Raw genomic sequence first — 16,923 nt, forward strand, 5'->3', positions numbered from 1 at the left:
ATATCACGCCGAGATTTTTTGCAGAACTACTTTGGGAAATAATACAGTTTTCTAGGTTCAGCGTGGTATTCTTAAGCAGGTGCTGATGATGAGCAGGGCCAATAAATAACATCTCAGTTTTATTAGGGTTGAGAAGCAGAAAATTGGAAGACATCCATTGTTTAATCTCGGCGAGGCAAGCCTCCAGTTTACTGCACTTGCACGGATCCGTTATTTCTAAGGGCATATAGAGTTGGGTATCATCAGCATAGCAATGAAAACTAATAGCATGTTTACGTATAATATCGCCGAGAGGAATCATGTAGATGTTGAACAGTAAGGGGCCAAGTACTGACCCCTGCGGGACACCACATGAGACGGAGAAAGACTCAGAGATCGCGTCGCCATAAGAGACACTATGCGTCCTTCCCAGGATGTAAGATCTGAACCAAGAAAGTGCTGATCCCGAGATACCAACACATGATCTAAGACGTTCTATAAGAATATGATGATCAATAGTGTCAAATGCGGCACTAAGATCAAGCAGTAATAATATTGATGAGATGTTGGAATCCGAGGCTAAGAGAAGATCATTCGTCACTTTTACTAGGGCTGTCTCAGTTGAGTGGTTGGCCCTAAAACCTGACTGAAGGAGTTCAAATCTATTGTTGTCTATCATAAAATCACTAAGCTGTTGTGTTACAACTTTCTCGAGAATTTTGGCGATAAACGGAAGGTGTGACACTGGCCTATAGTTAGCGAGATCTTCAGGATCTAGGTGTGGTTTCTTAAGTAATGGTTGAATGACGGCCGTCTTAAAAGCTTCAGGTACAATGCCAGAGGAGAGTGACAGGTTGATAATATTCAAGACAGACGACCCCAAATTAGGCAGTAGGTAACAGCAGATAATGAACCAAATAAACAAAAGGTAATAATATATAAATAATATAATATTCTCCAATAATACAATGCTCATGCTTTTCACGTGAAATCAGTACTAATAAAAATTTTTTGTTTGTTTTAATTTATTTTAGGGATAAGTACCTGAATTACTGAGGACATTTTATGAGTGTCTGAGTGCATCTTGTAATTTTCCACAGTTTATTTTATCAGTATTGACTCTGGGAAATTGTAAAACGGACTCAGATTGTTCACGATGCGACCAATAAAAATTATGTGTATCAAATGGGTGACAATGGAAGTAAGGATGGCTGTCAACGAGGCGGTGGCACGTCTCCGCCTCCTCCTCGCAAATCTTGCTGTGAGCATGTTGTTTTGGGAATAATGTCACCTCAGCTATTTTGGAATTTGCTTTACTACAACCAGCGACACAAACAAACAAACAAAAAGATAAACCAAATGGGTCAGGCCAATCAGAGGAAACCATTTGGTATAAAGGTCCATTTTAAAGGGGAGTGAGAAAAGGCTGACAAACCATGAAGCAATGTCAAAGAGTGAAGCGGTGTCACTTCAGTTTTCACGCAATTTTCTACTAAATTCTGTGTTTTGAACTGTAAAATACGGAATTAAGTATAATGCAACAAAAACAAGATTTCAACCTCAGTTTTCAGCACATTATTTCGCTATGTACAATGAACAAGAAAATAACAATAACAAACTCACCAAGCGGTCCCATTCATTTGGCCAGTACTCAAATAGTTATCCTTCAAAGCACCAAAGGTACGCTGTAAGCCTAATTTGCAAATACCTGCAGAAACCTGGCTAAATTCACTCAAAGCGCCTTCGGCTTTGCTCTACGAGAGCAAGAAAATGACCTGGAGTCATCTAAGCTCATTTCTACACTTCCCGTCTCTTACCGATGTTAAATTATGCTTACATCGCTGACACAATGGTGCACATTTGAACACTATCTGGAAATAACAATGAAATCCCTGTGATGTTACTGCAACTGTTAGAGACCCCCAACTGATTTAATTCAGTGAGCGACATTTCTCAGCATTTCCCAGAGAATAGCAAGTGTTTTTCTTTTTTGTAATCTTTATTGCGGCTCCAGCTCGCTGAGCTGCTGCTCCTCTTATCTTTTGTGCCTTGATATGATGTTCTTAACGAGCCCGAGGCAGCGCTGTGTGTGTCGCCATAAAAGATTAGCCTTTCTTTCAGAATCTCGCAGTGGAATATTTTTTACTTCCTTTTTGGATCTGCATGGCTTTACGACATTTATCTGGTGTGCTTGTGTGTGTGTGCGTTTTGACTGACACCCTCCGGGCTTGTTGCTCCCCTCGACCTTTAACACCAGTGTGTACAATAAATCTGGCCTTTCGACAGGTCAACTGAGGCGTCGCGGCTGGCCCCTTGCCGTGGGTTAGGCCCGACTCTTTTTATCACGCTAGTCGTCCCGTGATGGATGAACCTCTGAGTGCCGAATGGCTGGACGGTGGCTGTGGCGGTGGATAAGGTGTCAAAACAAGGGTCTCCTTGCTGGCTCAGGACAATGTCCACCTGTCCACGTGCTTTATTGCAGGTGATAGTCCATGTCAAACCTCTGAGGACATTGTGTAACTCCCATTTGCCAAACTTAAATATTAGCGATGTTCAATGCCACATTTTTTCAAAATAATACCAGTAGGATAACTCATTTTCACTTGACACTTATTCCAATATCAAGCACCGATACCAAAAACACTTTTGACACTAGATTTGCGCATAAAACAAATGACAGATTATTTTATTATCTATTCCAATACAGAGTCCTTAACATTTTGTGAAATTTTTAGCATGTCTTTATTCACCTGATTTATATTTTTTAGTTCATGGTCCTAAAACTGCTCCATGAATATGAGATGTCATGAATTAAAGCCTATTGTCTTGATACTGATACTCGGTGTGTGTACTTGCACTTTCCTAACCACTATTCTTTAATTGTTTTTATTAAGGATAGCAAAAATGGTCAAAATACAAAATAACACACCAAACTCTAAACTAGGTCAAGTACAACCAATTTCCCATCAAACATGCCTGAAGTGAGTAAAAAAAGAAACAGAAAGAAAGAAAAAAAACAAACAAACACTGATCCGTAACCAGCATCAATTAGACAATTTTTATGTTTAAAAAATAAACTGCACAGTTGAAAATAAATAACCCAAAATGGATGAAAAGAGATGACGCTTAAAAAAAAAATGGGACCTTGAAAACTGCTTTGAATGACTGAATTGCTATGATAACTGTATGATTGACACATGGATGGCCCAAGCAATTGGGCAACAAAAAAAACGCAACCTACGTAAAATCGAGATAAAACAATGAGGCTGTTGAAGTTCGTTCGAAATAGAGACTGGACGCTCAAAATCAGAAGTTGTCCCAGTAAAATGTGTCATCTGGTCATCCCACCATAACACCAGAGAAGGATAATGTCTTACTTAGCCCAATTTGGTTATTTTCACCGTCGTGTGTAACAATCAGCCTTCTAAGCTAAAGCAGTGTTTGATTTGAGAACACATTGCAGTCAAGGCCTGCTTTACTCAAATCTCCCTTTTGACAGGCTCAACCATACGGACAGAAATACATGCTGACATATTGAATAAAGGTGATATGCCACACAAACATTGTGGCATCTGGTCAGAGGCCGGGAGAGCTCCCCCACTCCCTTAAAAAAAAAAAAAATCCACCTGCATGGGGTCAGTCACCCTGGCGCTGAAGGCCTTCAGCAGGGAAAAGGGCCTTCCAAGCCTTCTGTCTTTGATTTTTTCAGTATTTGGCTAACCTTGCACTGAACCTGCATCAGGAGGTTTCAGAACTGTTTTACTTCTTTTCTTCCAGCATACGCCAGCGACGTGCCTCCCCGACCTATTTCCATCCCAAGGAGCGGCTCCGTCCCGTTCCGCTTTCGCAACAGCTCGACCGAAACAATGAGAAACAGCCCGCATGGCGGAAACTCTCCAAGCCCCGCCTCCCTGACATAGTGGGGGTCACCTAGCGAGCTCTACCAAAAGGTGGAAATGTGATTCTTGTTCCTGTTATAATCATTATCATTATTATTATTGATGTTGTTTTTATGACAATTGTAATTGTGAAAAGAAATGTACACTTAGTGCATATTTTGTGATATTGTAAATATTAGATTTTCTTCAAATAAGGTCACATGTTACCTATTCGGTCTCTGCGTTATTCAGAGTTGTCTGTACATGCATATACTTTTGTATAGAGTGTAATTGAATGTAAAATCAAACAAAGGCTTAAAAAAACATTCATTAGGACAAAAAAGTTGTTCATGTTGCAATTAATTTGCTCTTAATTTGAAAAGAAACATTTCAATTTTGAAAGTTTTTTTTAGAACTGCTGCACCAAGACATCACCATCAACAAATTGGACCACAAGTGTCTGATTTATTCAATTTTGGGACTACATCAGTAACATCTCTAGGTATATTTTATTCAGGAACTCCAGAAGATGGATTGTGTAACAGCATCCGTATTATTTCTTTCTTATCTACTGGAAAATTGTGTCACGAATGGCAATATGCATCCATAAAAACAAACCGGTTGAACCAAAGAAAACATTCTTTTCCTGTCGTATGAAATTAGATTTGCTGACACCTGCAGAAACGCTGTAACAATCTCGTGTACCTTCATAAACCCCCATTAGAGAACCGCTGCACTAGGATGACACCATCGACACGTTACGCTGATAACCCCTAATGAAAATATATTCTGGACACCGTCGTGACATGAATATAACGCAAGCCCAGGAAACAAGTGGAAGCAAGGGCTTATGCTGACTCACAAGTATTGCGCCACGGATTTAATGTGCGACATTGACTTTTCGTCCCCCTATAAAAGCGCATTAATGGCCATTTTATGTGGTGCATGAAATGGAGTTGGGACGTGGCGGCAGAGGGCCACACCGGATCTGACCGACGACGTCTTCGATCATCCCAGACATGACAAGGTCCTGATCGACGTGCTCATCGCGTTCCTTGAGAATTCCACCCAGGTTCAACCGTAGATAACGCCCACCACCTCCTGGTTTTATGTCAGACAATATCCTCGGTCACAATCACTGAACACACTCCTGACATAAATTTGAAAACGTGCTATCACACTGCTACAGGCGTCAAAAGCCAGAAGTTACATTCGTGAACCACACACAAAAAGGCCATCGCTAGAACTGCATTTTATTATCTTGATTTTATGCAAATAAGAATAAAAAGAAGTTAAAAACATCCGACTAAAAGATGGGACACAGGTGCAGACCTATACATGACATCTAAGAAGGCATCTCTGTACATTATATACACACGCACATGCGCAAACACATATTCCCTGACATTCAAACTGGATGACCTGGCAGTTCTTTTATCACCCTGCAGATGCAAAAAATGTCCCTCCGTGACGGCGTCCTCTCCACCACCGTAATGTCCATAGTTCCTCATTTCAACTCTAGCGAGTCTGCCTTGAACCCGTCTCCAGGTTCAAGTCCGTCCTTTGAATGTGTTCATGCAGGTATAACTCCCCGTGAACTTGTGGATTTCTTCAAGTGCAACTTGTGGCATTAAGCTGGTTAAGTTAAAGGGAGCATATTAGTTGAAGAAAAGGTGACATAAATCACGTTCGAACCCGAGCTCACCTTTTGAGAAGGACAAGCGCGTGCATGGTCCAAGGTAGGTAGAGGAAAGCCACATCTGCGCGGACTGCATCTACGGTCTTTTGGGCGACCACCTCAGGCTTTAGAGGTGGGAATAGCTGAGGGAATCTAGGGAAAAAAAATGACAATGCTGTTACCATAATAAGGCCAACAATTGGATGATTAGGCGAGAAAGCATTTTTCAATGTCAGGGTCTTAGAATCTTTGCTTGGATAATGATACTCTTATGTACGGTATACTGGTAGAAGGATGATTACAATTTGTATCTTTTGGCTTCTGGGATATGACAGTTGAAACTTTAAGAGGTTGTTTTTGTAAAAAACCCAAAATGGACATAAATCGGAAATTTGTATTTTTGTCGACTAATCTCTGCAACATATTAGGCTGCCAACGCTTGCAAAAATTCAGACCTCAACAGAAGAAGAGTTTTAGATAAGACCCTTAGATATAAGTTGAGACACTCTCCAGTCAAAAAAACGATTATTCAACTACGAGTTTCCCACCTGACTCTCATGCCCTGGAACATTTCGGTGTTGGTGTGGAAGGGAAGAACTGTAGTGCAGCCAACGCCAGGACAGTCCAGCAGGCCCAGCGTCAAGCTCTCCATGAAGGCCAGAGATGAGGCCTTGGAGGTGCAGTAGTCTATGGCCCCAGGGATGGGCGACTGCGACAAGATGGAGTTGATGCACACCACGTGACCGTGCTGAAGCTCCAGCATCCGAGGCAGAAAGGCCTTTGTGGTCTAACAAGAATGGAGAAACAAAGAAGGCCATGAAACATGGCCAAGAACTGGCCTAGAGTCAAGCCGCGGATTATTTTTCCGTTTCCATTTAAGGGATAATTGAATTTTCGTCTGCATATTTCAGTCTTATGATCCCCATTTAGAATAATGATGCCATGATTTCCACAGGCCCCCTCTGAATGTTTCGGGAAATGAAGCCTTTAGAAACATTCCGTTTAACCTGCAATTTTAAATTGTCAATCTTGACGAGGAATTCTGAACAACTCACATTGAGTCTTAATATTTTTTTCAGTCTAGTGTTTCCTTTTTAAATATTTCTTGGTCCATGACATTTGCAATGAAACGCTGACACTCGTTCATTTGATTTTACCTTACTTTTCAGACCAAAAGGTACATCAAAAATTAAATTACTAAAAAAAAAGATAAACGTCATATACCATCTTTTTGCGTAAAGATCTAATGTTATTACCTGCGCCTTATAGTCCAGAGCGGCTTATACGTGACACTTTTTTTTGCTCTTATTTTGCTGCTGCGGCTTATATACCGGTGCGCCTTATAGGCCGGAAAATATGGTAATTTTCTGCTGTGGCACAGGGGCTGGGAACATACGGGCATACCCAAAACTGTCCCATGGTGTTGATGTGCTGCGATTTCAATAAGGCATCGTCGTCGCTGTCCATCAGACTTTTGCCGTGGACCACAGCTGCGTTGTTCACTAATATCGTGACATCTCCCACCTGAGAACAGAGAGGGAAAAAAGACAAAACATTGGCAAATACTCTGCACGTCTGCGTCCATGAGATAATGCATTTTGCTGCACCAGAGCTGTCATCAACATTCTCCGCTCTTATTTTGAGATTTCACTTGAAGTATAAATCTATATGCCAGATGGGAGAGATGAAACCGCTCTGAGCCAACACGCACGCTCGGAGGCTGGGAGGAAGCATTTCTCTGAGTTTAATCGTTGGGGAGTACCTTTTCTCGGACAACCTTGGCTTGCTTGTAAACCTCCTCTCGATTGGCCACGTCGCAAAGAAAGTAGTGGCACTCTGTTCCTGCCAGAGAGATCTCTGCCGCCGTCTCTTTCAGGCACTTTTCTGTGCGGCCCCACAGGATCACCTGCCACAAAAATGCCAAGGTTATAGCTAAGATTTCAAATAAATGACATACTGAACATTCGGGATTAAAAATGAAAGGTTGAAATTTTCCAAAACAAACAAATGTTTTGCTTGTCAAGATCAACCACTTGTCACCATTCGGTGAGGGCTTCTATGCTTTTGGCAGGTGATTTATGATGCAAAGCCTTGAAAAGAAAAAAAAAACCTATTGAGCACCGATTGAAGCCGTTTCACATCCGTAGAAAGGTGGGTGATCCATCACTCACTGATTGATTTGACCACGTAGCCTAGCTCTGCCAATAATATTACAGATTCTGGTACCATGACAGCCAGGGGCAAATTTATGGATTTGCCAAGAATAAAAATATTCCCCCAAAAATAATGAGTATATGGAATGTGTTTGAACTACTAACTGATCTAGTTCTGTGTGGCATGCAGCTGACACATCGTCAAACGCAAATGAGTCCTGACACCATCGTGTTTTTGACAACCAGATTGCAAAAGTTCCATAAGTCTACAGTCCGAAAGCAGAGGCAAAAAAAGTTACTTCATGATTCAAATGGTCAAAAGACAATTTCGCGCCTTATAACACCTTGTGAGTGGCAGCAAAGTTAAGAGATCATTTGGGGGTTCATTCAACCTGTACAGTTCTTGTGGCATATTTTCTTGAAAATTTTCCTGCGACAAGAAAAAGCATGAAAACTCTCGGCAAACATTTGGGGAACATTTGTGATCTTGAATGTATTCCCTGACGTGAATGTGTATTTGCTCCCCTCGCCAACTCTCTCAATCCGAGACCGACATACTGTCCGACATCAGTTTCACTGACGATTCAGGGAAAATTTAATCGAACAAAGCTTTACTGTTCCACCATTTTGGAACAAGTGAGGCTGTCCAATAGCAGACCAGCATCTTCGTGAGGAGACGCCGACCAATAGCAGACCAACATTGTTGTGACTCGTTGCATGGAAGCAACGCATACAACCAACTCCCAAGGGTCATGACAGTTGCTTTTGTTGCAAAGCGGGGAAAATACCTTAAAGAGGGGATGAAAAACTGTCGTAAAAAACTCCTCTATTCCACATCGCAACATGAAAAAAACGTAAGCCAGGGATGCTGTAACGTGGGGGTCCACTGAATATCTCCATCTTGGGCGCAACCACAACATACTGTAGTGGAAAAAACACGGGTTACACGGACGCACTACCAACAAAAAAAGACTATGACGCCTTAGCAAAGCGGATGGTTATGTGTTGGCTCCTGAATGTCAGACTTATTCTCACAAAAATGACAACAAAACAAAAAGAGCATGTAATCTGAAGCTACAGCCTTTTATAGCCCATCTTTGGTGTGAAAAACAAAGCAAACACGTGTAATTCAGTCCTCAGCCGCGGCCAACAAAATACCGTGTGCCTTGCACAATATTTCTGGCAGAGGCCGCGTCGAGCTGCGCCGATGAGCAACACTCTTTTCATTGAGAGAACAGAGAGGCCATTTTCATTCCGACAAATAGTTTTGAGGCAGATTAAAGGCTTGTGCTTGTGTGGCGGGGGTGGGTGGGTGGGTTTGCTGCAGTGTGAATGAACTGTCTCTTCATCCACCCAAAAACCAAATGAAGGGCCCGTCATCTGAGCACGGGGCGGAGTGGGGGGGCATGGTGGCGCGAGGCTTGGGGGGTGGTGTACTCGGGATTGGGCAATTAGATCTGTCAGTCTCCAGGGTCAAGGAAAGGTAATGAAATCAGGGGGTGAGCCCTCCTCATCTCCTCAAACACAAATTCTCCAAGAGATTACACGGCATTTTGAGCAGATGAGCGCTGTCGTTTTTGCTCGGGAAGTCTGAAAACGTGCTTAAAGCGCTGAAGGCGCCAGGGTGCGATTTGGCCGCTTGCCCACCGCGGGCTAATATCTGAAGGGGAAAGTGCGGGAGGCGAGCGCCGGCGCCTCAAACCGCGCTGGCCCGTTGATCAGCCTGTCGGCGGGTTTCAATTAGGGATGCGCATTTGATCGCCGAGGGCAAATGAGGTGGCACTGAATCAACATCGCTTGTGTGGTGTCTGCTGCATGAACCACATGACCCCAGGGCTGAATCCCAATATCGGTCGTTACGTTGTCTTTTTACTTCCCCCTCAATTTCTGTGTTTACGTGAACCAAGATGTGTCCCAATGCTCTTTTATACCCCCCCTCCCTTTTTTTTTTTTTAGCCTTCGACTGAAGACTTAGGGGTGAGACAAAATTTTAGGTTTCAATTTTTTTGATACAAAATGAATCCAACAAATCACAAATAAATAAATATTCAAATGATCTAAATTTGTGTTTCATGGCCAAAATCGCAAATACAGAATAGTGCTGGCATTGAATGTGACTGGATACATCACATTTATCCCATTAAGACCCAGGAAATGGAAGTCACAACCTGACAATTGCAATTGACAAATGTGTATAAAAAAAAACACAATTTATTGTTTTCAGACATTATCTATTTTGCTTTCTACGTGGTTTCTCACCAATAATCTTCCATCTGCGCAAGTAAGTTGAGTTTTATGAGCAAATATTGGCGTTTGACATCTAACTCTTATTTTGACCCGCTGACATCTTGAAATTTTTATCTGCCTGAAAAATTGGTGGACATTTTTAACTGAAACCTATCTGTCAATCGGAGAAGTGGCTTCCTTGAGTTGAAGACGAAAAGGAAAAATTGTTGAGAACCTCACTCTGATTTGAAGATGGTTTTTGACCACTTTTTCTTAAGGCAATCTCATATCACAATATTCCTCAAACGGCAATTTTCACCCATACAAAGGGATCAATTCCTTCCAAAACTTCATCTTTGAAAAACGATTGTGCTCAGGTTGAAGTGGCTTTTCCAAGCACTCTATGCAATTTCTCACTTTTTAAAAATCTTGTCAACTTACTACTTAACGTTCAGGTGTCCCGGAATTCAATAGACTATGACCTGCATTGGCTTACAAGAGACCAAAGGATGCATTTCATAAGATATGCTAATGTCCTTTTTTCCCCTTCACAAACGATCGGTGTGCAAGGTGTTCCTCCAAGATTTGCGGTAAAGAGCCAGTGCAGTATGGGCCTTTGCATCTCATTATTGTTGCTGTTTGGCAATGGGCTACAGTCACAGGCTAAGCAAACACGGAAATTTGACACCACCAGCTATGAGCCCCTGCAAACGTATTAGAGTTGATTGCTTTTTTTGTTTGCCAGGCCAGAGGAGATAAGCACAATGCAGACAGGTCCTGATGAATAAGTCAGAGCTTTTAATGGGATTGGATTCTTGCAAACAATGCTGACAAAGAACCCCCACAACTCCTCCCTGAAAAAAATCTCATTAAATGCCAGCCCTCTAACCGTGCTCACCTGTTAGGAAAAAAAAAACAAAACATGTTTGAGTCACTCATTTTTATCAGCCGTCATGACACGCAATAAGCTCAAAGCAAACAAGGATTAGGGAAACAGAAGGGAAACAGTAAGAAATCACTTTTAATTAACCTTTGTAATACCCACTTCTCTGTCAGTTGAGGAAAGTCAACCTATTGGAAAAATGTGATCTACGCAACATCCGCAAGTTGTAAAACAATCCAAATCCTTGTTGTGCGTGAACCGACAATGTACTTGTTCCAAAAAGTAACAAAGTTAGTAATTGAACGACCAAGCCAGGTGATTGTACATGAACGTTAGTATTTTTTTGCATTGAAAGTGACATTGGGAGATAACGGTTTATCCTGCTTTTCAAATAGTATAAAGAAAAGTGACCGTTTCAACAACATCATCACATTTACCGTATGTTCAGGGCTATAAGTTGCAATTGTGTCCCCATAAGTTTTGTTAGCTAACTAGCAAGTATGATCTGTTCAGAGAGAGTCCATACTCTTGCTGAATATTCATAAGCCTTTTGCAGTTACACAAAAATGCGAGCACAGCTGTACAACGGCAAATAATAGCACTGCCTTGTTCCCTCGTTTATCGTGGAGGGTCACATTGATAAAAACACCCGTAGAAAAACCGAATCCATGAATAGAGATGAAACTGTTTTTTTTTTCTTACTTTTGTTCCCTTTTTAAAACACGTGCGCCATACTGCACATTGTATTATTAGGTATTATGGAGCAAATGGCGCACATCATATTAAAAGGTGCATGCTCAAACATATGATAATAAAATGGCGCATACCTAATGTTTGCTGAACTGTTTATCTCTCCCAGCATACGCACTAAACATATAACAAAGTATTACAAAGTATCTGATTGGTTTCTGGCTTCCAGCGTGCATATCGTATGCAATATGTAATGTTCTCTGATTGGTTTATCCCTACTAGCGTACATACTCGTGTGCTCCTTCGCTCACACCCCTGTGTCAGCGGGAAATAGTTGGACGGTCATTCAAGCGATATTGTACAATCATATTTTTACAAATTTGACTCAGAGCACACACACAAGTTGCATTGGATGATACGGTGCTTAAAATGAAAGGCTTTTTTTCTGCGCCTTGAGGTACGGAAACATTGACTTAGAGGGACCTGTAATGGATATGGTCCTAAATGAAAAACAATGTAGTAAAGGTTGTTTTTTTGTTGGGTTTTTTTTGGGTGGGGGGTGATGTAAACCTGCCATTGATGGAACACTGCATTAGCAACTTGATTTGAGTGGAACCAGCCATTTGATTCCCACCATTGCTTGTTGCATTGCTGCATCGAACCTACAAATTTGCCTTGTGTAAGAACAAAAGAGACTGAGAAAGGTTTTAGGACACCGCTCACTGCATTGAACATTTTGAAGGTAAATAAACCTTGTAAAACGTCCACCTATGTGACTTTGCGATACATTTTAAAGCCCGTATTTCACAGAGCGGCAAACATTGGCGAAGGTAGCCAAGTTTTGATCTCCTCCTTCGCCAAACATTCGCCATTCTGTCATCAGACTTTCGCCTGGCCAGCTCTTGGAAGGAAATTTGTGCCGTCACGTTACACTCCGATATCCCACCCCCTCCACCCTTCCTTTCGATTTCACACCCGCCACGCTAAAAGAAGGGAGGGGCGGCACACACACACGCACGAGAGGGGGCAGCGGGAGTTCAGGAGGCAGTCGCCTGCCGCTGTCTAATTACTGCAGAGACAGCAAGGTCAGTTGCGGGGCAATACCCAGCTGGGAGTGGTGTCCTTCCCGCCTACGGGACAAAACACACACAGGCACACACACCAACCTGTTGTCAGCACCGCGGTTGTTAAATTGCACATTTTCGGCGATGGTGGGAGCAGTGAAGTTAAGAAATACTAGACTGAGTAGGCATCAGTACTTGAGTATTCATTTTTCTTACAACCTTTTAAATGTAATTCATACATTTAAAAACTGATATTTGTGCATGGTACAAAATTGTTACTTTTACCACCTCGGCGGTCGACAACAATATGTGAAGAGAAAGCAGTAAAAGGTCCATCATGGTTGGGATTTTGGGTTTTTAAAAGGTGGAAAAACAAGGACCGGTGAGATTGAGAAATGGGAATCATGAATGACTGAAAAACATTGATTGAGCCAAGAAAAATGTTCTACGGCCTTATAGAAAAAAAGGCCGAAGTGATTTGGCGTGAACAGTCGTCTTTTTTTTTTAACTCCTGCCCAAAAAAAAAAAACAAACATAGATTTTGATTGTTACATTTGAAATCGTTGGCTTGTAAAGCGTTTTTGTCATTCAGTTGACAACATTAGCAAAACAATGGAAACACATTTGATATCAGAAAAGTTGAGCCAACGCTAGCTAGTCATCTCTTAGAAATGGTGTTCAACATTTAAAAAAAAAAATCCACTTTTGAGATGTATACATACAATGATTAGCTAGCAAGCCTTTTTTGGAGGGGTGGCAAAAAACTTCATTTGTATCAACATTTGTTCAGTGCATATAGGAAGCACTTTTAGCTTAGCTAGTTTAAGGCAAATTCTACTTGCTTGCTAGGAAGCTAGTTAGCTAAAGGCGGAGCTTAATTGCTAGCTAGCTAGCTAGCTAAAGACACATTCTGCTTGCTAGTTTGGTAACTAGAAACACATCACACTTGCGCTGGGCAAATGTCGATGCAAATTAATGCATTCAAGTTTTGATGTAGACGTCACCCACTGCCATTTTGCCATGTTAGCCCCCCCCACCCCCCACATAAAAAAAAAAAATCAATAAAACTAAAACGATCAAATCTCCTGTACATTTCTCAAACATTGGATATTGTTAGCAATATCTTCAAACATAATTCATTTAGAAATATCTTTTTTCGGAACCCATATGTATCTCTACTTTTAAAACATGAGTACTTTTGACACTTTTACTGAGACATCTCTTGTTTTGGAAACCGTCCCTAAGAATTCTTTGTTTTATTGTTTTGGAGCATCGTTCTGCAACAGTTCCTCCTAGAATCCCATCTCCAAGGATTCATTCATCAACTTTGCCTTTCAAGCAGCGTGGAAGTCGGCGCAGAGGAAAAAGGAAATTCTGGGCCCGGGGTCACAAAAAAGGGAGAGGTGGGGGTATTGGCGCCGGTTCACATCAGAGGTTAGCCTCATTCAAAATGGCCCGCTGTTTCCTTTTAGCATCTAGGCAGGCAGGAGGTAGTTTGTGGCTCACATTAGCGCAGGTGTTGTTTTCAATGCCTTCACACCTTTGTGGCAGCCCAACAATGAGGCGCTGAAAAGCAGAACATCTTTTGTTGTGCAGCTGCACTCTGAAGAAGACTTTTAAAAACTCTCTGACTTTCTTCTTTTTTTTCCTCTCTCTTTTTTTAGATATGTTGAGAAATTGACACCTGCGTTTTTTTTCCTCCATGAGCCAAAAAAAGAAACTAATGATGCAAGGGCAAATTATTTATTTTTTTTTTAAACACAAATCCCTCTCAAAACTGTTATATAACAATAAGTGATTCTATAAATAAAGCAATACGCTGACCAAGCATTGTAATAAGCAGAAAAGAATTAGTATGCAAATTACAGTCATGGCTGACCGGCTCCTTCTGCTCTAAAAGAACAGTGATACGTTTTTTTTTTTTTTTTTTTTACTGACTTACTGAAATGTAAGTCAGACTTACTGAAATGTTTCTAAACTCAAATTCTCACGATCCAATAAACATGCAGAGTTTCAATCTTGAGGTGACATAATGCTGCACATCTCCCAGGAGATACATTCAAGATCACTCCCAGAGTGAGGAAGAAGTCATTGCAATGCAATTCAACAATACGTGTCTTCATTTTCCAATTCATTTGCTCTTAATTTGAAAAGAAAAATGTACTTTTCCTGGAGCATTACATTCAGTTTGATAATACTTGCAGACAACTCTGTTAAAACCTCACCTACCCCCTGAAGTGCCTTCACGTACCCTCATATACAAGTTTATTTTGGCAACCAGTCTAGGGTCTACCCTGCAAAAGGTTAGCTGGGATAAGTGGCACAGCAAATGAATAAAAAAAAAAAAAATCGGGCCCAACTTGTTTCAACCAAGAGGACACTTCATTAGGTACTCCAATACAGGACCTTGACTCATGTGATCTCATTATATCCCACAATATATTGTGGCAGAGCCATATAAATGAAGAATTGATGATCGATCATTTTACAAATTGGTTCTCAATATTTTTTCAATGATAATGAGATAATGAGAGTAAAGTAATACATTACATTGCATCACTAACAGTGAGGCACTATTAGAAATGCCTTGCTTCATGTTCCAATTAATTTTCTCTCAATATGAAAAGTTGCCTGGTTCCTGGCAGGACATGAAATCAGATTTTCTGGCAGGAATTCTGTAATCCTGTAATGTCACCTACATTCGAAAGTTCAACGTAGTTGTTTTAGTTTCAGATCCAATGTTTTAGTTTAAGTGTTGTTACACAGTGGTCTGGTGCCCCAGTTCTTCTCAAATTTAGACTCTAGTGTACCGGGACTCCATGTGCCCAAACCATACCGTTTCTTGTTAGATTTCTCCCTTGCACTTTGTGATATTCATATGATTCCTTCCCGAAAATGACAGATAACACAAAGTTACTTATGGCACAATTCTCCTTGACGTCTGAGCACGGGGCACATTCAAATGCATCCGGACATTTTAGATTCATTCATTTATTATTAACTAGTATACGTTATAGATGCATTTATTAACTGAAAGATCTGCTTGGCAATCGTTGAATAAAGGCAGTTGGCACTTATTTTTTTCCCCTACAAATCTGAATAAGAACGTGCCTACGAAAGATGCTCAGCTGTTTTGTTTTTTGGGGGGAAGGCGGGGCTGTTTCATATTATGTTGCTTATCGGATCGCTTTACCTAACAACGAGTCCTCCGGATGACATGCCTTCTCATAGAACGCCTCCCGGACATGTCAACCCCCCACCCACCCCAGCCCTTCCCACAACACGCGTCACGTCAGCCCGGTCGGCCACGAAACCTCCGCGTGACCCCAACTCTTGCGTAATCCTCCACATCTCACACACATGCAGCGCCTTTACCTTCCTGGCGCCCTGCTTGGCGAACTCCTTGGCCAGGTGTCGTCCGATGCCTCGTCCCCCTCCCGTGATCAACACCACCTCGTCGCTCAGCTGCTTCCGTCTGCTCGGAACCAGCCAGCGTACCGCAGAACTCAGCACGCACAAGAGCATTTGGACCGGGAAGAGGAGAACCCGACACGCGCTCCTGAGCTCCATGCCGGCTGCAGGCGAAAAGTCTTTTTTTTTTTTTTTTTTAACAAATCTCACCTGCAGCCTCGCTCATGCGCACTGTGAAGGCAGCGTTTGAGCGCTGCAGAAAACTCGCGTCCGAACTTTCTGTGGCGCCGTTTTGCTCGTTCATCCCGCCTCGAAGTCCACGCACCGAACTCTTGTGCGCTGCACAAGGCGCCGCGCGCCGCTTTTATACGCCGAACGTGGAGCGTGGAGCCCAGCGAGGGCAGGCTACAGAGGAGCAGGAAGGAGGGGGGGAGTGGGAGGGGGGCAGTAATCCTGATTGACACACTCACTGCCTCCAAAAACTGGTCACCCCACTGAGCTCCAGGTCCAACCCCTCCCAAACACAAAAAAAGTGAGCAAGATCCCCTCCAGTGAAAGATAAAAGTATTAACAGGCTAATTCAAAGTTAATTGTTCTTCATTTCGTTTATCAGGTGATCAAAATAAACAAGAAGCGTATCCATATGGTTTCAAATACTCAAATTCTCTTCATGCACATGTTTACTTCTACAGGTTACACCCAGTTGGACTCCACAGCAAACAGAAAAAAAAAAAATCAGGGGTGGCCAGGATGTCTCAACGCCTCAGAAAAACAGGTGAGCCTTCATTGGTTCCCCTGAGCGGCTGTGATAGATAACAACTGATGGGTTTTACTTCCTTTATATCAGATTCTCATCCTATCCTCTCATTCTATCCTCATCAGATTGCCAAAGGTTGGTGTCAAGAAATATTTGGATTAAAATTGGTCTTAAAAATTACACCTCTGATATTTTAAATACTTG

The 16,923-nt window shown here is 41.9% G+C and overlaps 1 protein-coding gene across 1 annotated transcript; it reads right to left on the minus strand.

The window, feature by feature from the left end:
• Positions 1-4,302: 4,302 nt before the first annotated feature.
• On the minus strand, positions 4,303-16,311 carry LOC148418776 (short-chain dehydrogenase/reductase 3-like). Its single transcript, XM_088422352.1, has 6 exons — positions 15,927-16,311; positions 7,298-7,441; positions 6,940-7,059; positions 6,084-6,322; positions 5,563-5,688; positions 4,303-5,492 (listed from the first exon to the last, which is right to left on the minus strand). The coding sequence occupies exons 1-6, from the start codon at positions 16,119-16,121 to the stop codon at positions 5,408-5,410; spliced, it is 909 nt and encodes a 302-aa protein (XP_088278478.1). The 5' UTR covers positions 16,122-16,311; the 3' UTR covers positions 4,303-5,407.
• Between the last annotated feature and the right edge of the window lie 612 nt (positions 16,312-16,923).

Source organism: Hippichthys cyanospilos, chromosome 9 (genome assembly GCF_059441005.1).
Source record: "Hippichthys cyanospilos isolate Australia breed blue-spotted pipefish chromosome 9, RoL_Hcya_1.0, whole genome shotgun sequence".
NCBI classification, from domain to species: domain Eukaryota; kingdom Metazoa; phylum Chordata; class Actinopteri; order Syngnathiformes; family Syngnathidae; genus Hippichthys; species Hippichthys cyanospilos.